Source organism: Antedon bifida, chromosome 4 (genome assembly GCF_963402885.1).
Source record: "Antedon bifida chromosome 4, ecAntBifi1.1, whole genome shotgun sequence".
Classification (NCBI taxonomy): Eukaryota; Metazoa; Echinodermata; class Crinoidea; order Comatulida; family Antedonidae; genus Antedon; species Antedon bifida.
The window spans coordinates 14,141,227-14,167,475 of NC_136229.1; the positions used below are offsets into that span (position 1 = coordinate 14,141,227).

The following is a 26,249-nucleotide window of genomic DNA, read 5'->3' on the forward strand; positions in this document are numbered from 1 at the left end:
TGCCTAACATAGGTTTGATTTTGATTTTTTACTGAAAAATATTTTCACACAAATCAAACTGAACCAGAGATTTATATAAATGATGATGAACCATCCAAGCCAAGATGCTATTGGATACCAGCTCAAACATTTTACAAATAAAAATCCTATATTTCTAAACCATTCAAGATGTTTTAAGAGGAGACTAATTGAGACCATGCCTAATCTTGGTCTTTAAATTAAAACCTTTTGAAGAAAATCAGTCCACTTGATCCATCAAAAGTACAGGTATCAATCGGCATACCAAATGCACATCACAGCTATTATGTGGTGATGAGATGGGGACTTCTGGACATACTTTTGAAACATTTGACTAAATTTTCAAAACAAAAGTTGCGTATAATCCAAAAAAGATCCTGACAATCACAAAAGTTATCCGTAACACAAATGTTACAGATGACCAATACAAATTTCGTTCAATAAAAATAAGCATTACAATGTTCCATTCATTATCTATAAATAAATTTACGTAAGGGCTAAATTCGGTAAATCGCGCGTTACTTCTAGAATGTTTACTCGATGGTATATAAAGTTGGTTCATACTTTGAGTACTGGCTTTACCCACCTGATGTAACCCTGTTTATTAATTAAATTGTGTTAGATAATTAGTTATTGATGATTAAAGCGAATTTATGTTCAACGACTTGCACCAAATAGGGGTGTTTTCCGATCGTGGTATACACTGTCTATTAATGGATGTCCATCTTGAAAAATACCTGCACACAATAATATGAGGATGCTTTGAATTTACCTATCTCCTTCTACGATAGTTGTTTTTATTACCTGAAAACCAGTTGAACAGCTCGAGTACAGCATCATGATATTGAAGACAGGCCAATTTTCTTTAAAAAAATACTATTTTGATAGATTTAATATACGTATACAAATTTATTGATTTCCGATGAATGGAACATTCCAATCTCTCAGTCCTCCCAGTTCTGTATACTTATTTGGTTTAACACAAGTAGGTAAATATAGTATTGCAATACTGTAAATACGTATTAACCATTTTTGAATTGCAAATTTCTTACTGTGAGTGTGGGTACTGTTAGATATAACACATATACAAATGAACTGTATGATTACTGTGTGGGTAGACCCTACTGTTAGATTTATAAACATATAATATACAAATAAACTATTACTATTAAATCGCAAATGTTCTACTGTATTTAGTGGTATATTATATATAGGCCTACAAAACAAAACAAAAATATTTTGTTACTGAGTGGATAAAGAATATATTTAAAAATTGTTCATCTTATTACCCGTCCACTTCCCCATCCCTCAACCCTAATGTTACATACAAAACACAAATTGGGTTTGTTTAAAATAAAAAATTTGGACTCATTGTTGTGACAAGTTTCTCTTTCGGAAATAATTCCCAGGGTGCTAATTTTAGCTGACTACATGAATCATCTATTTATTCATTTCTGTAAACGACAATGTATTATAGTCCTCCTGTACGTACATTTGAAATTTTTACATTGAAATTAATGTGTATCCCATCTGTGGGCATGACCTAGATGGTACGCGAGTGAAGCGAGCGTACCATCTAGTTGTTTAAATTGTACTTGTTGATATTCCTCCATCTTAAAATCACACATTGCTCAACCAATAACCAATAGTTTGCCACTGATAATATCACACTTTAAATTTATCATTTAATAACAAATTAACAATTTAGATATATATTAAAATTACCTTTCATTGGTGCTCTATATCATTATTATAATGAAAATTTATTATGCCTGCTACAGTGCTAGACTGTCAATAATCCCAGAGAACTAATCAATAAGCAACTGGCAAGCGATGGCATTTATATCTAATCATGTTCACTCTGTTTCTCCATGCATGGTTCCTTCAAATACATAGTGACATTCTTTAATATTTTAACAGTCATAAGTAGTGTTATTTTAATGAGGAATTTATAAACATAAAAACTGACATGTTATTGGCAAAAATTTACTAAATTTAACTAATTACTAAATCATACTTTTAATACATATTTCAAATGTATTTGTTCATTCTGTTATATTTATACTATGTTGATAATTAGGTTATATGCATTATCATTTATTTTATTATATATTTTCCTTATTGATTCTCCCAGAATCTTTATTTATTCTTTCGATAGCAATATTTTGTCCATCAGTTATCTTGAGATATAATTTCATCTAGCTACGTCAATTTTCAGAGTATATTCCTTATGGCCAGGAATCGATGTGGTTATCTTTTCATGGTGCACAATAAAAAATTGCGCTGTATGCCCGATTTATGCCCGATTTAACAAAATCCCGTTTTTAATCATATGTTCACAAGCATGTATTATAATTAAACCAAATTTGGTACTCATAAATTTCAGGTCATATTTTATCATATGCAGACAATATAAATACGTGCTTTTAGCGCATATAGCGCATGCGTACGCGCGCTTACAATTTTCAAAATTTATTTTCAATGAAATTAGAGTATGTTTCAGACAAAAATTAAAATTAATATAGATCGTCAGAATGCTTGGCAAACCCTATTTTTCATTTTATTTTCTTAAAGTGTATGTACGTTAATTCGGAAGTTCCTGCCTACATAATCAACATATACGAACCATATACAACAGCATATTTGATAATTTTTAAACAAGTTCCTGAATATACCATCTGTACTTGATGCGTATACGATCCGAACTGCATCATACCAAAGATCGTGATATACGAGAATGAACGCGAAAAGGGACTGTCCCACGTTTTGCAAACAGCATATAATGATAGCGTATGTTGGTAGCTGGTTGGTTACTTAATGTTACTGTTTTATAAATAATATTCAATTTAATATACTTTATTGTTAATTTTGTATCGTATCGTACCTGCACTGCAAATCTGTACCGAATAGTTTACGTAATAAATGAATAGCAAAACAGGGATTGTGAAACTGTCGATACGGCAATGAAATTCGACTAGAGAGCGAAACACACGTGGTAAAACCCGGGCGTAAGTCAAGCATTTTAAAATTTTTGTCAACAAAATTGCCGCTGAGCTAGCTACTAGCTACTATACTGTTGATGATGAAAAATGTTAATTAATCCGATTTGCCAAACATTATGTCGCGATTTTTTGAAATTCTATTTTTCTTACACCAGAAAGGTGCGTGTACGTCCAATGGCATTGTTTTTCGCATGAACACGCGTTTTAATTTTTTACCAGAGGGGTGCTTGTATGTAAATGGCATTGTTTTTTCAATTCGCGCCGTGGCGACTCGCATCGTAATTTCTTACAAGAAGGGTGTGTGTACATCAAATGGAATGTCCAAAACAATTGTTTGGCTCGCAGGAACACACATGATAATTTTCTTACTAGTGGTGCGGTATACGTCAAATAGAATTGTTTTTTTCCAACATTTCAGCTTGCATGAACAATCTACTGTAGCCTACATGAAACAGACAGTACAATAAATATACTGTATTCCAATATATTATTTTGATAAATTATTGTATATGCTGTAATTCATGAAATGTAAAACAAATACAGTTTTTATGTGTTTTCCTGTGTATTGGATGTTCCAATTTTTTCAAATTGTTCTTTTTTTTTGCATTGTTTATTAATCTAAATCAATTTCTTGTCTACATACTAATTGATATGCTAATTAAATGTTCATGGGGAATGATAGTGGGTTGAATTTGTTCAATTGTGGGCGATTATTTGTAACCTGAATTTTGCATTTAATTTGTGTATAATTCAGTTTACTTTATATTGAATATAGGCCTATTTTTAGTTAAAATGTTTAATTTATTTTTTGTAGTAATTGCATGGGAATTGTCTGAATAATACTATACAATAGATTACATGTAAATGCATGCACAGTAAATCCCATAAATAGACGTCAAGACCGGGTTTAGGAAACTAAAACCCCCCTTTATTAACAATCAATCCTCGGACCTGTCATTTGTTTGGTAGACGTATTGTTGCTCAACGATGTAAACAGACTTTCATCGGGAAAGAGATTCTACTGATACAGCGCTTGTGCAAAACAATTAATTTTTTAGACAATGACTATTTGCTTTAATACTTTTTAACTTTAAAACAATGTGGATACTATTTTCTGATATTGAAATCATTGTATTTTAAATGTAAGCGATTGTGTGAAAAATCCTGAAAATACAAGTTAAATAAAAAAGGTGGAAAATGAATGCTGAAATTAATAATGAAATAAAAATATAATTGCAAACAGTATAAAAGTATATCGAGCGGTATAAATTTGTCACTACAACATTTGTGACTGCAACTAGAAACGATAGACGATATTTTTTATATCCGTATTGTTTGTTAAATTTTATTTCTTAGTGTATAAATTATACGCCTGATTTATAATGAAATCTAGAGAAACTTATGTCTTTATTATTATGTAACAAGGGTGGTTTATGACATATACGCGGAGGGATCTTTGATCGGATTGTTTTTATTCAAGTGACTCGATGTGCAGTGACACCGACTATTGTATTTGCGCTACCTAGGTCAATCAATGCATATAACCAGTAATTCGTCATAGTGACGAATTAAATCTAGTTTATTTATTTTTTCCTTAGTATTATTTTAATCTGCAGATTTCATTTTATTAAGCCATCTATATTATAATAGCACTAAGGCAAAATTTGTTCCTCTATTTCCTCCTAAACCGCAAGTCCGATAAAAGCGCCATTCAAGCTGGGGCACGTACATTTTAATTCCCTTTATTCATTTAGTCTATATTAGAACTGCAAATTTGTATGAAAAAGGTGATTTTAAGACCAATTTCTTTGCAACTGCCGAATGCTGCGTTTGGCAATCCTCGGCAATCCTTTAATGCATTCTGTACTTAATTGTTTTGAACATAAATCCCGAACCGGATGGACGGCAAGTATTCCATGTTTGTACCCCAATGCACGCCACCCATATGCATCCATCCCTGCCTAAGCTATGATTCCTAGCACAGCACCATCTCCCAAATGCAATTGCAAGCCTGCCTACATACCCTAATTGGGTATAAATCAACAATTTTTTAATGGCCTTGAGTAAAGTTAAATTTGTCAAGTCCAGTGCGAACAAGGCTTAGATATAACAGATAAGTAACAATGAGTGACAAGATACACACAAGCTTAAAATTTGATCAAAATACATTTTATTATTTATAAAAAATACATAAGAAAATATAATACATACAATCAAAGTACAATATTGTGATACAAGTGTGACCAAGAAAACAAACTTTCTGTCTTCCCTAACTTAGGGTATGTTCAGACTAAAGGCCCATTTACACTAGGGCGATAACGATCGACGATAAATAGATAAATATGCATTTTTCATACCTGAAACAAAAGAAATTTTATAAGTTTTCATCCTAGAACTATACGATAACCATCTATGCTGTCTTGAAAATGATATTTTCACACGTCCAATCAAATGATGTCATGATTAGTAAGAGTAATCATAACGATTTTATTGCTTTTATTGATCATTATCATTTATTGATTGGATTTTTAATAAAAAACTTTTTATCAAAAGACAGCATAAATGATTATCCTATAGTTCTAGAACAAAAACATTTCTAATTTCTTTTGTTTTATGCAAGAAAAATGCATTTTTATCTATTTATCGTCGCTCGTTATCGTTCTAGTATAAATGGGCCCTAACAGTGTTAGGTAATCCGGGTGTTAAAAGTCAAGGTGTTCAGACACAACTATCAACATTCTAATGTCTTGCGTTTAAAACACTCTGATCGTGCTTACATTCATGACAAATGCATTACAGTTTACATTGTAAAGTTGTTTTTTGTTATTTTTATAATAATATAATGTTACCTTCAAAATATACTGATTTGTTCTTACTACTTACTACTTGCACAATTGCATTTTAATTCAAAATAATTTCAAACATAATTATTACACGGACAATTATCTGATTAATGTATTTAATTTATGAAAATATAATATCGCTGATGCCAACTGTACAGTTCCTTAAAATGAAAACCTGATAGTTTGACGTTTAGTTATCTCGCTGTACAGGTATGCTGGTCGTGTTTTCATTGGTTAAGGTTAAAATCACTGTTGCATCACTGGATTAGCGTTATTAAATCTACCCTTTCTAATTTAGACCGAACCCTGGTTACTTATAAGAGCGTATCCCCACTTGGTTTGGGTTCAGTTTTTTCCCCTAATTTTCTACTGTATGTTCAGTGTTTAGAGAGGTTTCACAACATAAAGCGTTTTATAAATCCAGGATATTATAATATATACATATTTGTTGTTAGACTTTTACAATGACGTGCCATATACACATATTCATTTCTAGAACATGTATGCACTTAATTTATGATGATGCCCATCCGAAACAATATTTATAGGCTTTCAAAGTCTTTTGATTTAGCATTTAAAATGTTGTTTTTTTCATTGCTACTTAAAAAAATTAAATAAATGATAAAAAATGTTTTGTATTTTTTTCCACTTTCTTTTCTGTAGCAGTCTTCTGAGCAAGAAATAATTCAGGTATAGATATTATGATATTAATATATACATGTAGCTATATAATAGTTTTTTGTGTCAGAAAAATACAAGTCAAAATCAAAGTTCGTTAAAATATTTAACCTTATAAAAGCATTGATTTTCACTTTTAGCAAAGTTTCTATAGAATATCTGAATTCTACAAGATTAGTTAACGAAAAATGTACTCATTTTTCTATAAATGACATATTCAGAGGATGTATTGAAAGAAACATCAATTGAAAAATTGGAAAATCAGCATTAATTTATTGTTTTATCGAACTTTGATTGTTTTTTGTTCAGTATAGTAAAATGCATGTGGAATATCAGTGACAATTATTGTGACACTAATACATAACTATTCTAATCTAAAAATTGTTTTCGAAAACATATACAGTACTTGAAATTATTTTATTATAATTGTAATTAATAATGAATGACTAAAAACAGCATAAGCACGTCACTGTACAATGCTAAACATTGTGGTTAGTATTATGTGTATTAGTATAATATTCAAACCACCCTGAACCTTGTTTGGCTTCCACACTTTCCTGGAAATATTCTGTGTATACCTACTCAACTGTCCCATGATATATATTGTGCCAGTGTTCATAATTATTTTGAAACTTGAGCTTCACTAATGAGATCAAATTAGGTCTAAGCAATACTGTCTTGAATTAATATACTTAAAGATGTGGGAGTTTCGAATTGATCTCTTTTGAGTGTGTATGCAATTGAGAACTAGTGTTGTTTGGCACGCCAAGAGTGTTGATCCACCGTACCACACCATATCATATCCAATCAAATTTGAACAATACCAAATGATACAGATGAGGAAATCTGTGAGAATGAGAAAAAGCAGTCCGAACCAAGATTCCAACTCTGAACCTTCTGTGATATGCAAATGTTCTAAACCATTAGACCACTTTAATGATATTGTTAGAATTTGAATGGATGGCCCTTGGCATGGGCACGGTGCAAAAGCACTAGTTCTCAATTGTATGCACACACAACAAAGATCACATTGATATGCTCTCAATATATTAACTCAAGAAGAGGGGTCCCCAAAGAGATACTTTTACATTTTTTTATGTAATATTTATATAATAATTATATATATAATATACAATATATGATATATTTTATATAATATATTTTATATAAATATTAAACTAATCATATGGACATTGTATTTTTACTTTGAATAAAATATAATTATTTCTTTTTTTCCTTGATGTTTTTCTTATCTGTATGTACTATTGTTAAAAATTGCAATTTGTTTTTAAACATGTAATGTATTTTATGTTGATTCAAATTTATATATAGTTTTTATGATAGAAATATTAATACTGTAGTTGACTGTTAAGCATTTCAAATGTTGAAAATCATACTTAAACACTGATGCTACTCAGTATGGTTTTTGGATGCAAATTGTTTTTGTACCTACTATCACACTGTTAATTTAATTTATAATGTCTGCCACAAATATATTCGTAATCTATATCTAAATTATGCTTAATTCTGACATAGGCAAGCACAATGGGAAAACTATTGTAAAGATTTCCACCTTAGATATACCTACCTTATCTAGCCTTAAAATTAACTTTAGCAGGAGGCTTTTAGGATAGCGAATGGTAGCTGATTTTATAAGTTGTTGCTGGCAGATTTGAAGGTTTGTTCTGCAGGTGTACCACCATTGATACCTGTTTAAAACCCTTAGGCCGAAACAGCACTGATGTCACAATTAAATCAATAAATTAAATTGCCATCGAGTGAATTAACCAACTTAGTTGAGGGTTTTCCACTTGATCTTTATTTTTAGCCATAAACATCCAACTTCTGACAGCATTTGTCAATGTTTTTGGGTTCTAATTTATAATCTGGTGCTCGATCTCCATCTTGAATTCTTGGACACCCATTCTCTGTTAAAAGTGATACAAATTTCCACTGCAAAAATCAAGAATTGCTCATTCTTCTGATATATATTCTTTGTATATCAAAATTGTATTTAGTATAAAAAATCGTATTTAAACAACTATCTTTAAAATAAAAAAATACAACACTAACATCTATTGAACTATTTTATTGTTCTTTGTCCATAAAGAAATCAGTCTATGGCGATTGCATCATTATCCCTAGTAGTACTACCCTCACAGTCTCTCTGAAAATGAATGCTATTCGACAATATATTTAAAAAATGGGCCGAATGGTCACACTACCAGAAAGACATGTTTGCTTTTCTCCACCCTGTTGTACGCTGCTACGCTCACACTAGCCATTCAAGAATTTACAATTTGCAAGGCAAAGCAAAACTAGTAAAACAAATATATCCGCCTCTGCTTGGCTATGGATAAAGCCCAGAGATTGCAGTTTTACATATATTGCGTGACTTGCCTATTACATATGTTTTTTCACATCAATAGATTAAATTAATACAAGGTTCCCATTACTGTAGCATGGAGGGCTAATATACTGTGAGCCTATAGATAGGGTTCTTTTGGTCAAAATCAATTTCTAATTGTGACCCGATATCAGTACTACTATGTTTTCGAGATACCAATGAAAATAGGTCGAATAGGCTTGAAAATCGTATCCCATACATTTTGTTTTTTTGGCCTAGTAATTAAATATTAACATTATACCTTACTATGCATGAAATTCGAACTATAAATCCATAAAAGTGAGGTTTGAAAAAAGGTATCGAAAGAATCTCGATTTGAGGGGATGGAAATTCTCATTTTCGGCGAATCTACCAGGATTTTCAGCCAAGGCTTTAGAATCGCCATATTGCAAACATTTTCGATTCAATTGCTCTGTCCAGGCAATATTGAAGAACATGTCACATGTTTTGACACCAAGAATTTATGGTGCATATGATTATCCGATTGACTAGTTTCAACCGCTTGCGATTGACTACACACCTGAACACTGTTTTAATATTCATATTTCAGAATTTTTAACAACTTAAGTTGGTCACACATGGGTACATGTGTGTTACACTCCAACTCGTTTCTGAAGGCTAAAAAAGTCTGGTCACTCCAAGTTTTCCAATTGGTCTGATGTGAATCACTGTTGAGAATGTTACCAGTTAGGACAAATTCAGTACTAAAACAAACAAACAAACAAAAGAACTTATAGTTTTAATAGATACTGTGAAATAGAGTGATAGAGCAGCTACAGTAGGCCTCAGTTATCCTACGATTTCTTTGGCAGCCAGTAAGGGAGACTGGCACAGCAGGAAGCTGTTTTGGGCTGTTGGTCATTTGGCGAGCAATGTTTTGATTGGTTGGTATGGGAATTACACTGGTGTGGTACGAATGCTCATCAATAATTTGATTTTAATTGTGTTTGTACCAATAATTATTACAAATTATGATATTAATTAAATTGACATATTTTTAATAGTTTTAAGTCATGATGGGACTATGCACTAACTGACATATCCCCTTCCCCTGTGTCACGCCAAATTAGGTTCCACTGCCAAATTAGGTACCGAACTTAATTTGGTGTCTAAGGCGGCAAACAGGTACTATTGCAAAATTAAGTTCTATTGCCATTTTTAAAAATACAGTTTATAAAGCAAACATATTAAAGCTACTATTAAAGGGGGATTCTGGGTTTAAAATTGCTTATAAATATCGTTTATTTATTATATAAAAAATAGATATATAGACATGTCAGAATGAAGAAGTAATAACGAGAAATTAAAAAAATTAAATTTAGGGTAAATTCATGGAAAGTCTGTTTTTCAGCAGCTTAGGGAAGCTCATTAATATTCACAAAATCACGTCATCAGTGGATTCCAAACTTGTGACGTCATGTACGTATTTGTCAACTAATTTACATCGCTCTCCCCTGTCAAACGACGACCACCCGATCATTGTGAAATACATTTTTTTGTAGATTTTCTAAGCTAGGTCTAAAGTGTAATAATAACAACAGTAGTAGTATATATTTATTTGACATTTAATGAAATAAAAAATTTAGTACAGATCATGGAGTCATAAATTATACTATTTTTATACCTCTATAGTATAGTACAGATCGTATTATCGGCTTCACGTACTAGGCCTAGCCTAAATCATTTTTTTTGTTATGGGTGAGAGCCATTCTGACTAGGAGAAATTCCATGCTACGATGGCTACGACGTACGTTAAAACATTGGGGCCCATGCATGGGCCTAGTTAGCCTACTAGACGATTGGCCCATAAATAACAAAACTCAGTGGATTCTAAACCCATCCTATCAACCAAACTCCTAAACAATCTAAACCTAAAACGTTCTACAAAATCGGCTGTAAATATTGAGGCAAAACAAGGTCCGATGGTATCCCGATCGTCTAAGTAGGCCTAAAATAGTTTACTCTCCAAAAAGCTGATACTGCACCAAGTAAGTAGACCTAGTAGTAGGAAGGAGACCCTAGGCCTAGTTAGTAGGCCTAGCCGATCCGGCCCAGTTAAAAATTGAGCTAGCTAGTGTAGTAGACCCTATGCGAATTGATACTACAAGGCCTTTTACTATAGGCTACACTTGTTAAAATTAGCAATACCATGGCGTCCATGCAATACTTATGTTTACAAATATTCAAACTCTCTCATTCGAGCTATATTATCTATACCATTCCGGTAGGTCGAGTCGACCTTCTATCAAATAATGTACATCGTTCATGTTGTGATTATAGACGGGGTATACTCGACCAGTTTGGTATTGTATACTGTATCTGCATATCACGTGACGATGCCAGGCATGGGCAGAGAGCACGTGTATCGTCGTCTCGCTCCTCAGCACGATTTTGAAGGCTTTTCCCTAAGTCAGTGCGAAAATCGTAAACTGAATCTCTAAATGATTTTACACAATTGTGATGAATTTTCATAGAAAATTGACTTTATAAATGGGAAGACCGACTAAAATTACATCAGATAAGTATAATTTTACAAAAGTAATTGCTATGGTTAATGATAACGAGTCGTCGGAAGATTGACCATTTCACAAATTTCCTATTCTGTAACCACAGTGTGATTTTGCCGTAGCTGCACTTGTAATCTGGCCTCATTTCACAGCCTTCGTTCTGCTTCACTGTGCGCTTATATAAATTGAAACTTTTACCGTTCAAGAGACAAACAAATATATTTTTTATTTTTTACTATTCATTTTAAACCCGGAAGCCCACTTTAAACTACAATATGTATTATTGTTACATTAAATTAGAAATATAAAGCAGAGAATAGTCCCTACATGTTTTTAGTCGAATAACCTTGTGTAGAGTAGAAACCTAATAGATTGTGCTACGTGCAGATTGTCTTTCATGTGGGCTGTCCACCAGGGGTAAAGCATTTTGACGGTGGCAATTATTACATTTTTTTTAAATGAAAATCATTATGAAAACCAAAACGTTGTAATTTTAATAAGAGTAAATTATGAGGAACAAGATCAAACGCCTTAGAAAAGTCTGTGTAAATAATATCACATTGCTTCTTGTCATCAATGGCTTCATAAACTGTGGTCAACAGGGTGGCAAGGTTTGTTTCACATGACCTACCAGTTACAAAGCCATGCTGACAGGAAGCAATGGCAGGAGATACATGAGTCGAAATATGGTTAAAAACAATTTTTTCAAACAATTTAGAAATAGTAGGCAACAGAGAGATAGGTCTATAATTAGAAATCAATTTCTTGGTCCCCCCCTTATGAATAGGAACAATATTGGAACGTTTCCAAACGGAAGGAAATTTTCCGGTTTGAAGAGATTTATTAAAGAGGAAAGAAATAGGAATAGAAAGAGGACGAGAACAAACTTTAAGAACATGGTTACTGAGATTATCACATCCAGATGCCTTATGAGTCTGAATGGATGACAGTAACGAGTTAACAATTTCAGATTGAATAATTGGAGCATTGAGAATGCCGACAGAAGCCTCAGGCAGACGTTGGTGTTCATCAGTCACAGAAGGTCCAGATCTAAAAACTGAATGAAAATAACTGTTAAATAAAGCAGCCTTATCATTTGTTGTCTCCGCGACCTTGTGCCCATGCGACATAACCGACGGATAAGAAGACGATTTAGTTTTGGTCTTTATCCACGACCAGAAGCGTTTGGGATTTGCCTTAAGATTCCCAGAGAGTGATTGCATATAACTTTTATATTTAAGTTTCATAAGGACTTTAAATTCTTTTCTGGCAACGGAAAAAGCATGTTTTGATTCATGAGTATTAAGTCGTTTAGAGATACGAAAACATTTCTCTTTGTTTTTAAGAGCGACTCTAACTTCATGATCAAACCATGGCGGCATTTTTCTTTTAGGTCTAACAATAGGCACAAGATCACGGAAAGCAGCATCAACTAAATCATAAAAAAGAGAAACACTATCGTTAATATCATTGCACATATGGATTACCGTATATTTCGGTGTATAAGTCGCACCTGTGTATAAGACGCACCCCCTAACTGAGAGTAAAATATCGGTATTTTTTATATCGTCGATGTATAAGACGCACTTTATATTTCATCAAAACAATGTTTTTTTAAATTGTAATCAATATTATTGTAATAATATATTTTGTTATATCTACAACGGCGTCCTTTATTTCGGTTTTTTCTTACCTAGGCTCGGCCGCGCCCAGCCTCAACAAGTTCTTTCTAACTTGTTATTCATGAGTTTTGCACCCGCAACATCGAGTGCATGGATATGATGACCGTGTGTGTAACACGCACGTGTGTGGGCTAGCTTCGCTCGATCATTTCGAGAGGGCGCACGTTTTCATGGACAATCGTATTCGATTAGTATCTATGTATCCGAGAAGTGTGTACGCTAGGTCCATGCTATAATCAACTGGAGAATATACTAGTCGAATACCGTACACCATGTGGCCGTCAAGAAGGGCTTGCGCTGAGGATACGGCGGTCGGCGATCGTGCATATAACTATAAATAAATACTATTCCAATCGTAATAAAACGTTGACAAATGAAATTTTATCGAAGCGCCTAAAACAGCTCCATATTAAATGAACAAATCTTGTCATCATATTTAGTATAACATCACGCTAAAATGCCTTGAAAACTAGGCAGAAGCAGGTTGCCGTTACGTTAGTACACTGTAGCTAGGCCTAGCCTACTCAGGCCTAGCCAACGAGGTGACGATATGTACAATCTGTGTGGTGAGGCATTTATGTTCGGTGTATAAGACGCACCTTAATTTAGAGGTCAAATTTGCGTGTCAAAAGTGCGACTTATACACCGAAATATACGGTAAATCAAAAGGTATAACATTAAAAGCATTTAAAAGATCATCATTATTTACAGCCTTGAAACAATATAGTTGTCTTGAATCCCTAGAAAAGTGTTTTTGAATTGAAATTTTAAGAATAAATGAAATTGAAGAATGATCAGATTCAAAAATATTCTGACCAGCAGAAATATCCGAGATTAAATCAATTGAATTATTACACAAAATTAAATCTAAAACATTATTATTGCACGTTGGATTGACATTGCATTGAAACAAATTATGTCCATTAATAAAACAGTCAATAAAAAGTTCACCCAATGAGTTAGCAGGTGCAGTTCCAGATCCATCATTGGTCCACGTAATTTCAGAAAGATTCAGATCTCCAATAAGAACAATATGATGCCTTGAATACATGGCTGATGCATCTTCAACTGATTGCGCTAGTTGCAACATGACATCTCTTCCGCTGTTGGGTGGCCTGTAAATAACAGCAACCAGCACTCGTTTTGTCTTGCTTAGCTTAATTTCAACCCAGAGGATTTCAATATTTGGTTTCTCAAGGTGCTCCAGACGTCGAGACTTATACTGATTAGAAGCTAGGAAAAGAACACCACCACCTCTTCTGCCATCGTTCCTGTCCCTTCTATGAATTGTAAAACCATCACAGTAAAGTTCGGAGTCAAGAACCGTTGAATTTAGCCAGGTCTCGGTAAATGCAACAAAGTCGAACGTATTATTAATGAGGTGCACATTCAGTTCAGAATGATATGTGTCCATCTTATTTTTAAGGCTTCTTATATTTTGGTAATAAAATGTTGGATTATTACTGTTGTTACTTGTGTTTGTGTTATCACTAGCCCTGTCCTTGTTTTCCTCAGCGGGGCCTGGATTTTGTTCAATATCACCGCATAAGGAAAGTTCCGGCTGAAAACTTGATGAACAATAATAACTTGAATAGTAAGGAACCCTAGCTCCACTGTATTTAATAGCATGTTTTCGTTTACTAAAATAGACCACCTAGGCCTAGTAAACAAGGTACTGAACTGAGCCCATTGCCTTAGTCGATCCAGGGCTACAGTGCACCCCACACCATGCGAGCACTCGCAACATAATGCAGAAGTTGAGCCTAGCAGATGGTCCAAATTTGCGTCTAAAGTATAACATATTTGTACAGAGGTATTGCACTGAAAACGAAACTGTGGGTTCCAGGTCCTACTTAAATTCGATAGACAAGGTTTAATAACACCAATAGTTGATGCAAAACACAAAAAGAGACAAATAGCAGTAAAGATACGTTGAACAGCCATACTGTTCATACTGTTCATACTACACGATTTTCATTCATTTTCACGATTGAACAACGATCGCGAAAAATAAAGGGCGCGCGAAAATTGTGAAATTCCCAACGATGTTGTTTACAGTTGGTCAGGCTTAGCCTAGGCTTAGTTGGTTAGCCAGGCCTAGCCTAGCTAGGCTTAAAATATGGAAAAAATGAATATAAAATAGTTACGATAAACTTCTAATTGTGTATTCTTTGAAACATTTACAAACCCTGATTATTATTTATATTGTTTGTTTAGGTGTAATTAAAACATTAAAATAAAATTGCAACCAATAAAAAATGCTAGCTAGGCCTAGGCCGTACTCAGCCTGCGCTGCCTCGCTCAAAACAATGATGAAATTTCTCCTCACAGCGATCGACAAGCGTGGCGCCGCCATGAGAAGATTGATCGCAAAAATAATGTTTGAATTGGAATAAAAACGCTTATGACATTTCTTAGGTAATCATCTTCATTGCAAAATGATGACCCCAAAGTGATGTAACTTGATTCAATTTCCCCATAAAAATAAGTCCACCACCATTAAGGCTAACCGTATCCATGAATCCCCATCATGATGTACGAGTAGTATCAATGACGTAATAGGTAAAATACAAGTGATTATGTAACTGAAGAACTGATGAAACTAAAAGGTTAGAAACAGACCAAATATATAATATAATCAATAGAATAACAGGATCCATTATATTAATTTGAAAACAAAATAGAAAGACATAAAAATGAACAAATAATAACGGGAAGTGTACTGACGGGGGCCATTCAAGAGAAGAGAACGTCAAATCAAATTATTACTAGTAAATAATGTAGGGTCTAAAACATCGCAGAAAATGATCGTTTTTATCCACGAAAGAAGTAAAACAATTTGCAGCCTCACAGTCGACAATTGTATTAACTACGCCATTTTTGGTTAAAATAATTGCATAGAATTAAGTTTTTTAGTAATTTATTTTATATATCACCATTGAAAATATCAATAAAATATGTTATTTTGTTAATGTTTATAAAATATATAAAGTTGTTTACTTAACGGAATTCGGACAAATTCATTGCTCTAAATTTGTGTAGTAACGATCAGAGAGACCATGTGACTTTACGGTACACGCACGAGATAAAAAATTCCGCTGCGGGTGATTCGCATCCAGCAATCAAATCAAATCAGCCAGAATCCAATATAATTCAACCGTGAGCAATGCCGATCACGGGAAAGCTCAGCTTTGATTGGCTTACTATGACACCATATCACAAAATGGTAGTTTTGTAGTTGAGCCTCACGGAATATTCACAATTTTGTTTAAAGCCCCCTTCCCTACGTTTTTTAGATCTAATTTAAGATCACAAACTATATTTAATGTAAAAATAATACTATATGGTCCTATTGCGATAACTTTTTTCGTCTTTAAACGGTTAAAAATGTGAAAAATAAGTCGATTCTAATAATTATAGCGGCCCGCTATAAATCCCAAAATGCATTGCGCGTGGATTGATATTTTTGTTTTTCACCTGTAATTCGCCCACTTTTCGATCGATTGTGAGGCCAAAACAAATGGAAGACTCCTAACTTTTCAGCGAAAATACCGGGTTTTCCCCAATTTGTATCAACGGAGTCTGGCAAAAATAGAAAGACAATTAATGCAGCAACTATACAACGTCAGGCTAGGTATATAGCTAGCGTACGATGTTCGTATGTTACCGATGTTTACCAGCTAGGCCTACAAAACTAAGCCTAGCTAGGCTAGGCCTAAGACCGTCCACGAGAGGTCGATCGCCGCGAGCTACTTAGGTAGTGCATTGTTTCTCACTATTTATCATAATTTACCATAAAACGTACATTTAAGACAAGGAATGACATGGTTTAATGTTTTTAAAGTGATATATATGTATTATTTTCCAAAAAACGTCCAAAATTGCAGGGAAGGGATCTTTAAAAAATGAAATACTGAGAGGCTCAACTACAAAGGTTGAATAGGGTAGGCCACCGGCGGACCGTTCGAAGACTTTGAGTAAACAATCTAGCGCGTACGGCCGTACGTGCTAGATGATAAGATATTTTAACCACATTTTTTTACGTGTTTGATTAGATGTAATGAAAATAAACAAGAAATATTTCTTACAAAAAACGCTGCTCGCTTATTGACGTAACAGTTTTAAAGATATATTGTCCCTCTGAAAAATATTTTTTATTTCAAATTTGTTTTTGAATGTGTCATTTTATTGTCACATAATAGTTACTTTACCTGAAAAAATGTAATTTAAAGCAAAAAATACTTAAATTGTCTGTCAGACAGTTATAATTAAACGTTTCTTTTCTCTTAGTTATTTATATCCATTACAGATGATCGTGCATTTGAAACAAGTGACTGTGTTACAGTTGATTTCCTTTTTCTTCTATTAACTACAACAAAGTCTGAAAGCGGTATTTCCTTATTTTGTTCAACTTCAATTGGCTGATGACCTTGATCTTGTACAGGTGAACTTTATGCATGCAACTGACACCCTCTAGAGACAACGTGACTACTTCAAGTTGGCACAAGTGGAAATTCTTCCACAATCTGTTGATTGGCGTCAACCAATCAAAGGGCAAGAATCCAAAACCGTGAGCACTCATAGACTCTTTTCCCAGACGTTTTTTTTTAGGTGCAACAGCTGGACCTATAAATTATAGTGGAGTATGCATTTTCGCATTTATGTCACTCTCTCAGTACTAAAACTGCTGCTAGCTTTATATCTGATTGCGTCATCTCTTGTGACGTAGCAGGCTAGAGCAGCAGCGTGAAAATAGTATATCTGAATGGAATGATATGTAAATAAACAAACACTCAAAAGAATTATGTTTACAGTTCAATTATTGTCAGAATAATAGTTTATTCTTATTTGCCTACCTTTATTTTTTTTCTTGGCACCTTTGTTTGCCGACGGACCGCGATGATGTGCCGACGGGGTCCTAGGCCCCCGGCCCCCCCCCCCCCACTGGATACGCCACTGCACATCATGCATGTTGAGTTTTCTGTATTTTTCGATGACAGTTGTGGTTACTGAAACCATGTGCTATAGGAGGCTGAATTCTATACCTACTAAATAGTACAGGGCTTTTCCATCTCTCAGGTCTGATCTACCGAATCGATGCGCGGAGGTGTGACAAAATATTATACTTTCACTCTGCTATGTTCGAGGGACATGTTAAATTAATTGTAAATTGAACACCCTCAAAATGGCAATCATTCCAGTCATTAGATTTGTGTCGCTATAGCAATTATTGTTTATCGGAAGACTGTCGGTCGGATAAAAAAAAAGGCGCATACAGATGAAAACTAACCACAGACAACTTGTGAACAGTTTGGGCACTGTTGTAAAAGTAAACTTAAATAACTTGACAGAATATGAATTGAATGAAATAAAACAAAACAATCGTTGAGTGTGTACACGTATCTATTTAGATAATTATAGCCTATTATAAAGACGCTGCCTGGCACTTTGTCAACACTGGCTAAAAACTCTGTGGAATTCATATATTGAACGCATTTTTGGTTCAAGTTCAATTTCAATATATTTCGTCTCTGTCAATAAAAATAAAATGTTACTGTTGATACTGTACACGGTTTCGTTAGGAATGCGTCAGTGGGATGCCCTTAGGACTAGATCTGGGCTAGGTAGTGATGCTGATTTATTCTTTGAATACAGAACAGTAACAGCTTTTTTATTGACAAATTAACCAAATATATTGAAATTAAATGTGTATTTCACCAATAAATGCATTAAAAGTTGACGCATTCCACTCTATTATTGTTGCTCTAGTCACGCCATAGAAACAAAAATATTGAACATTGAATATGCGTAATTCGCGAACAGTGTGGAGAAACACGTCTAGGCCTATTATAGTAAAATGAAAATATTTCGTACTACCTAGCCTACTAAAACAGGACTAGTTTATACACCAATTATTATTATATCAAAATTTATTAAATTATTTTCTACATAGGCCTCTAGGTTAAGACTAAGCATATTAGCTAAAGTTTGATTTTAGGCCTAGTATGTCGCATGTTAGACGATATTGGGTCGTCTATATGGTTGGTATCACAACATATTCGGAAATGGCTCCAAAATTCTCTCGCAATTTTTATATCCAATCATGTAACATACTGTAAAGCCCAAAATGTTCGCGGCCCTAAATTTTCTATTGATTTATATAATATCATAGCATAGCATAGTAGCATGTTAAAATATGCCTCACACTTTTTTGAAATTGTAAACTATATGATACCTTGCGCAAATATCCTGCATGCCTCGCTGCCTCGCACTTTTTCAACACTCTAGGCTAACCATAGGGAGAAAAAGTCTGACGTCACGTTTCCTGCCTACCGACTGCGCTGGGTACAAACAAAGTTCGGTTGGCCATCTTGTCCTATTCTAACGCATTGATTTAACACCGCTTTTTCGTACCACACCGGTGCAAGAAAAAATTATTACGGAATCAATTATTGTAACTGAAAAATTGCAGTTTTTGGTTTTTAGTGTAAATTTAAAAACACTAGATGGTACGCTCGCTTCGCTCACGTACCATCTAGGTCGTGCCCACAGATGGTTCTCGAATACATAATAATTTCAGCGTTAAAAAACTGGCGATTTCAAATGTACGTACAATAATACATGTCGTTTACAGGAACGAATAAATAGACACTGATTTATGTACTCAACTAAAATTAGCACCCTGGGAATTACTTCCGAAAGAGAAACTTGTCACAAAATGAGACCAATTGTTTAAGTCAAATTTAAACAAACTTAATTTGTGTTTTGTATGTAACATTAGGGTTGAGGGATGGGGAAGAGGATGGGTGCAAAGAGGAACAATTTTTAAATATATTCTTTATCAATTTAGTAACGAAATATTAATTGTTTTCATGTTTTACAAATAATATACCACTAAACACAGTAAAACATTGTGATGTAATACTTTGTTGAAACTATCACCGTCCTAGTTGATTGAAATAGTACAGTACATGTAACGATACATCACTACGACGTGTATGTTTATATAATGTAAAACAATTTGTGAAAACCACCTCTATTCGGGGAAAATCATAAATTCGATTTAATCGTCAATAAATATTAAATTATCTAACTCAACTTAATTAGTAGGCCTAATGGTTTTCAATTGTTTCTTAGAGCCAATTCATATTTTAAGTTGGTTCCTACCCTACCCACCAAAGTTGTTCTGCGTTTAGGGCATGTGATGCACCATAGGCCTATCCTCTACTGGCTTTACAACGCTACTCATGCCAGTGAGGGAAGGGTGATGATGTGGGTGGTTTAACTGCAATAATAAAGAGTTGTACATAATATATGGCAACTGAAAACGCTAGCTCATTATCCGTTTAAAACAAATTTATATCCAACCTCTGCAGCACAGATTGGAAAAAAAATGGATCGAATTTCTGTTATGAGTATACAGTACTTGCCTTTACGACGTCTGAGGAAATAGACACTTGTGGAACAGAGATTGGAATGTTCCATTCATCGCAAATCAATACATTTGTATAAACGTATATTAAATCTATCAAAATAGAATTTTTTAAAGAAAATCGGCCTGTCTTCAACATTATGATGCTGTACTCGAGCTGTTCAACCGGTTTTCAGCCATTAAAAACAACTATCGTAGGAGGAGATAGGAAAATGCGAAGCATCCTTGTATTAATTTTTTTTCAATAGACAGTGTATACCACCATCTAAAAACACCCCTATTTGGGGCAAATCGTTGAACCTAAATTCGTTTTAATTGTCAATAACTAATTATCAAACTCAATTTAATTAGTAAACAGGGTTACATCAGGTGGTTAAAATCAGTACCGAAAGTATGAACCAACTTTATACCATCAAGTAAACATTCTAGAAATAACGCGATTTACCGAATTTTGCCCTTACGTAAATTTATATATAGATAACAAATGAATCCCTTTAGAATAGTAGCTAACCTGGTTGTAATTGTTACTGTCATTATAAACATTGGCCAAAATGTATTTAAATCACCATGGATGATATTTTTGTCTCAGATACTGAGGATCACCACACACACAATAGTGCAATAACATTTAACTATCTGGTAATGAATAATATGATGTATTTTTTTATTTTCCAAAAAAAAGACTGTTGTCAAATATACAAAGTATCTTAATTATTACAAATTGTATTAAATATAATCAACCAGTAATGAATTATAAATATTATAGCAAATATAGTATATACAACTATAGTAATAACTGTTACTTATGTCCAGTACTACAAACATAATATAACATTTCGAATATTGAATCAGCTTTAAAAACTATCTACCAAACAATATATAATATAGCCCTAATACCTGATGTGAAAAGTTAGTTTTTCCAAAAGTTTTGAACTTGGCTGATTATTTTTCGTTTTTATTTAGAGTTTTGCTTATTTATTATATCATCTCCAATGAGAGAGAGAAAACCAGCCAGTCGCTGATATACCCACAGCATTGTCCGATCCGTTTTTCAGTAATTTTTATATTGGATTTATGCAGTACAGTACTGTAAATGTAGAAACCTTCGATTCTTTATGTCACCATCAAAGAAACAACACTATAGTATTTTACTGTACTAATAAGCTGGATAGAATCATTTTGTAGCCAGGCCTGGGACCATTTCTGTAACAAATAATGTTTCATTATTATCTAAGTTGAATGAATATTTGGTTTATATAAAACATTTTGAAAGTTTTAGGTTTTGAAAAATTAATTAGCAGCGAAACATTACCATATCCAATATGTGATGCTTTTACTGTGCCAATGATTTTGGTCAAACCATGGATACATAGATCAGATATTCTCCATAGTCAAAAGCATCCATTCAAGACTTACCTCGTGCCTATTAGTTAGTAAGAATATTTATATTTTTTGTCCCTAAGTCTGTTTTTTCTAAAGGAGTAATGGTAGATTTGTGTTGCATTTGTGTCTCCTCAACCTACACAGCTATACACAGTACAAAGAAGTAAAAATAATAACAAGAAAGCCAGAGAGTGCATACCTCCGCCTACTGTGAAATTCTCCTACATAAGATTTCTCCGGGGCGGGAATATATATATTTGTGTGTGTCTTAATGCTGTATGTGATTTAGGCTAATTTCACTACAAGCATGTGTATGCGAGTTTGGTGTAATGGTTATGTAACAAGCCTTTCAATTAACAATAGCTTCAGCAGCAACGCGAAAATCAAACGAGTGAATTTTTGAACTACTCGCATCAAAAAACGTGCACATTAAATCAAATTATGTTTTGAAATTACAAATCACTCTTGCCTCTTGTAAAAAAATGTTTTTTGGACAAGTAGTTTTCGAGAAAATGCAATTTCAGTTTACTTGTTACTTTAAGACTGCTCGCCGGCTTTTGAAAAATTCTGTCCTATTTTTTAACACTAGCAAGTCTGAAAAGTATACTAAAAAGTGGCCAGAAATGGGACCATGGTCCTAAAATTTAATGGAATGGTCCTTGACCACATATCTATCTGTACATTCATTTTGGTAAAGTTCTTGTAATTACTTTTTGAGTAATCCTGCTAACAAACAAACAAACAAACACACGCGATCGATTACATATACCTCCTTGGCGGAGGTAAATAAAGTACCAATCAGTAAAATCATATAAAGTGGGAAAACCTTACCTTACCTTAATGTCATCCCACGACGACTTAATTAATTAATTCTTAGTGGGAAAACAACTGTAATAAATTATCCTTTAATTACATAATTAAGTATTAATTTCTAAGAAGAAAAAAGGCTGAAGTGTGTTATATTTCGTATGTTATGTTCATCTACTTTTTAATACAAAATACTAAAAGCTAAGCTTTGTTGTGAAATAATAAAAGCTTATTGAAATTGAAAAATAGTGTGGTACGCATATCAATGGCAGATCTAGGGGAGTGAATAGGGTGGCTAGCCACCCCCTTAATTCTCAAAAAAAAAAGAAAAAAAAAAGATGCAACACACCCGCGGCCGTCGCTAGACGTGGACTCGACGCACCTGACTCTTTTTTTTAATTAAGAAGAGTAGGCCTAGAGCTAGGGTTGGCATTAGTTGTGTAAATAGGCCTACATAGTGAAAGAGAAAGAGTTTAATTACTATTTATGAATTCAAGAGTTTAAAAAATACACGAGTTTACTTCTTCTTTGTTTGTTTCTCTGCCTCAGCTTCTGCCTTTGCTTTAGCACGTTTAGCCCTGATTCCGTGCAGCTTTGCGTTGGATCTTGCCATTCTTAGTGATTGGTACACGCTGTGTTTCTTCTCATCCTCGGTGACAGCACGTCGCTTCTCTCGTGTGAAAGTTTCTTTTATGGGCATAACTGGGCCATCAAGTTGTGTGGCAATCTTCAGATCAGCCTCCTCACTGTCTCCCTTCTTGGTAACTCCAGCCTTCCTTGGGAAAACGATCAATTTAGATCTATATTCCTTAAGGCATTGGCTTGCAGACTTTCTACAGACTTGTTTCGACTTCTGTGATCTACAGAAATTCCAAAAAGAAATTTAAAAAGAAAACGCGATTAAAAATCTTTGGAATATACCCACAACTGAGTTATTTTCAAAACTCATGCACTCCTACAGTACTACCACCAGCAGCGTCACGTTGTCTAGCTCGCGCCTCGTGTGAATGCTGACGTCATCACGCTCCAAAAATACACCATTTACCATTTCAGTTTTAATTACTGCCTTGGCCCTCCGTGTGTACGTGTGTGTGCAAGCGTTAGCGTGGTATATTTACACCCCTGAGTGGAGTGTAATATCGTGAACTTTTTTCTCGCGTATGAAGGTTTTTTATATAATAATGGTATGCAGTATAAACGATAAAAATAAACAAGAAACATGGTGTTCTTTAATTATTTATAGGCATAAAATAAACATGAAATGTCTTGTATGTAGGCCTACACACGGCCGAAAAAAAGTGTGTGGCGTATATATTGATTTGTGTTATATAGGCACGGCGATTACTGCAATCATTGTATACTAAATTACATTGAGTTAATCACCCGGCTGTAGGGTATATATCTGAGGTTAACAGACCACCAAAACACAACACAACAAGCACTATCGAGGCATTTTCGGAGGACGGCATTACCAAATGTTCATTTCCTTTAAAGTGTTTTTCGATCAAAGTTTATTATTAGTTTGTTGAAAAAGATCCGTACAGTATTTAGGAAGGATTTATTTAAATTTACGCCAATTTACATTACGTAAAATTTGTTATTAAATGTGATGGAAACAGTTGCTCTAGCCTATTAAACAGGTGTGTAAGCATTTATTTTTTCAACAATTTTCTGGGGCTCGGGAGGGGGACTTTCATAGACTCATTTCCAACCGTTGATTTTCTTCCATTTGACCCCATGTAAAAGGTTAGAATTTAATTGCGCCGTATAAAAAAGGGCCAAATCAAAAAGATCCGAACGTAATGCAGAAAGAGCCAAATAAAAAAGGGCCGAATTAAAAAGAGCCGAACGTAATGGTAAATGGGCCGAATAAAAAAGAGCCGAATGCTGAAAGAGCCGAACGTAATGGTAAATGGGGCAAATAGAAATGCGCCGAATGCTGAAAGAGCCGAACGTAATGGTAAATGAGTTGAATAGAAATGCGCCGAATGCTAAAAGAGCCGAACGTAATGGTAAAAGAGCCGAATAGAATTAAAGTTTGCTGCCGGAGGCAGCGATGGCGTTCCATACGGACTACTGTACTTTAATTGTGCGAGAGGTACTTTCGAATTTGTTGCAGACTTCTTTAATTGTGCGAGGAGCTTCCGGTTGCGGACTTCTTTAATTGTGCGAGGAGCTTTCGAATTTGTTACGGACTTCTTTAATTGTGCTTAGCTCTTTAATTGCGCGTTTCTTCTTTATTTGTGCATTTCGTTTTATATTTTCATGCTTTCTTTTGTTTATATGCGATTTCTTCTTTAATTGTGCGATTTCTTCTTTAATTGTGTAATTCCTTCTTTAATTGTGTGATTCTGTGTTATAGTGTGCGTGACAGTTGTGGACCACCGTACTTACGTGACAAGATTTTATCTTCTAGTAATGATCCTATTATGGTTTCTTTATATCAAATCTATTATACTATTTGTTAGGTTATACTGAGCCATTGATGAAATAAATGTTGTTGAATTGAATTGGTTTTGTTTATCCTAACTAGGCCAACAAGCTGCATTGTCCACTAAATAGTAATAATACTACTACTAGCCTAGACCTAGAAATACCATTAACTCTTTTTTCTCAACAGGGGCCTAAGCACTACTATTAACGAAGAGTTATATGTAGGCCTAGCCTATTGCTGTTCTCACCTGTTTTGTATGGTTTTCTAGCAAATATCTGTTTATAATTGTCGGTTTGACTGCCATTATTAGACACCCAGCCTTATTAGCCTAGAGTAGTATGCTGCTACCCCTCTCAGTCCGAGGGTTTCTTTTGTGCGAGTTGCGAGTTGCAAGTAGAAAAATGCGAGTTGCGAGTCGGAAAATGCGAGTTGCGGGTCGGAAAATGCGAGTTGCGAGTCGGAAAGTGCGAGTTGCGAGTCGGAAAGTGCGAGTTGCGAGTCGGAAAGTGCGAGTTGCGAGTCGGAAAATGCGAGTAGCGGGTCGGAAAATGCGAGTTGCGGGTCGGAAAATGCGAGTTGCGGGTCGGAATATGCGAGTTGCGAGTCGGAAAATGCGAGTTGCGAGTCGGAAAGTGCGAGTTGCGGGTCGGAAAATGCGAGTTGCGGGTCGGAAAATGCGAGTTGCGGGTTGGAAAATGCAAAAACTTGTTCACTAAAATTCATTTTTCAAGGAGGTTGTATCATTAAAAAACAATTATATACTGTACAGATACAGGAACCAAACAATCAGTAAATAAATTACAATTTAAATTTAGTTTTTAATGATTTATTAAGGGTATTATTAGAGTGTTTTTTTCATATATGACCGGTTTAAGCACCTGTTTAACAATTACAGACTAGTGATTGTTTTATTTAACATGGATGTTTAAGAATTGTTGAAATGAACTTATTTTGTATTTCAACACAAAAAAATAATGTTACTTTATATTTTGAAATAATATAATTGTAAATATAGTAGATTAAAGTTATTATTTAAACTTTTGCCTTCTTAAATGA

The 26,249-nt window shown here is 34.2% G+C and overlaps 1 protein-coding gene and 1 pseudogene across 7 annotated transcripts in view; one reads left to right on the top strand and one right to left on the bottom strand.

The window, feature by feature from the left end:
* LOC144840145 (regulating synaptic membrane exocytosis protein 2-like) overlaps positions 1–26,249 on the top strand; it is a 161,929-nt gene that overhangs the window by 24,419 nt on the left and 111,261 nt on the right. For 5 of the 7 annotated variants that reach the window (XM_078695830.1, XM_078695835.1, XM_078695837.1 and 2 more), the window contains exon 4: positions 6,527–6,553. The exons of 1 other annotated variant lie outside the window; for it this stretch is intronic. In XM_078695830.1, the coding sequence (XP_078551956.1) occupies positions 6,527–6,553 (27 nt within the window). The remainder of the gene's footprint in view (positions 1–6,526; positions 6,554–26,249) is intronic. One more of the 7 variants, XM_078695833.1, reaches the window with a different exon arrangement.
* Positions 23,266–23,635, bottom strand: LOC144841072 (large ribosomal subunit protein eL13 pseudogene; annotated as a pseudogene).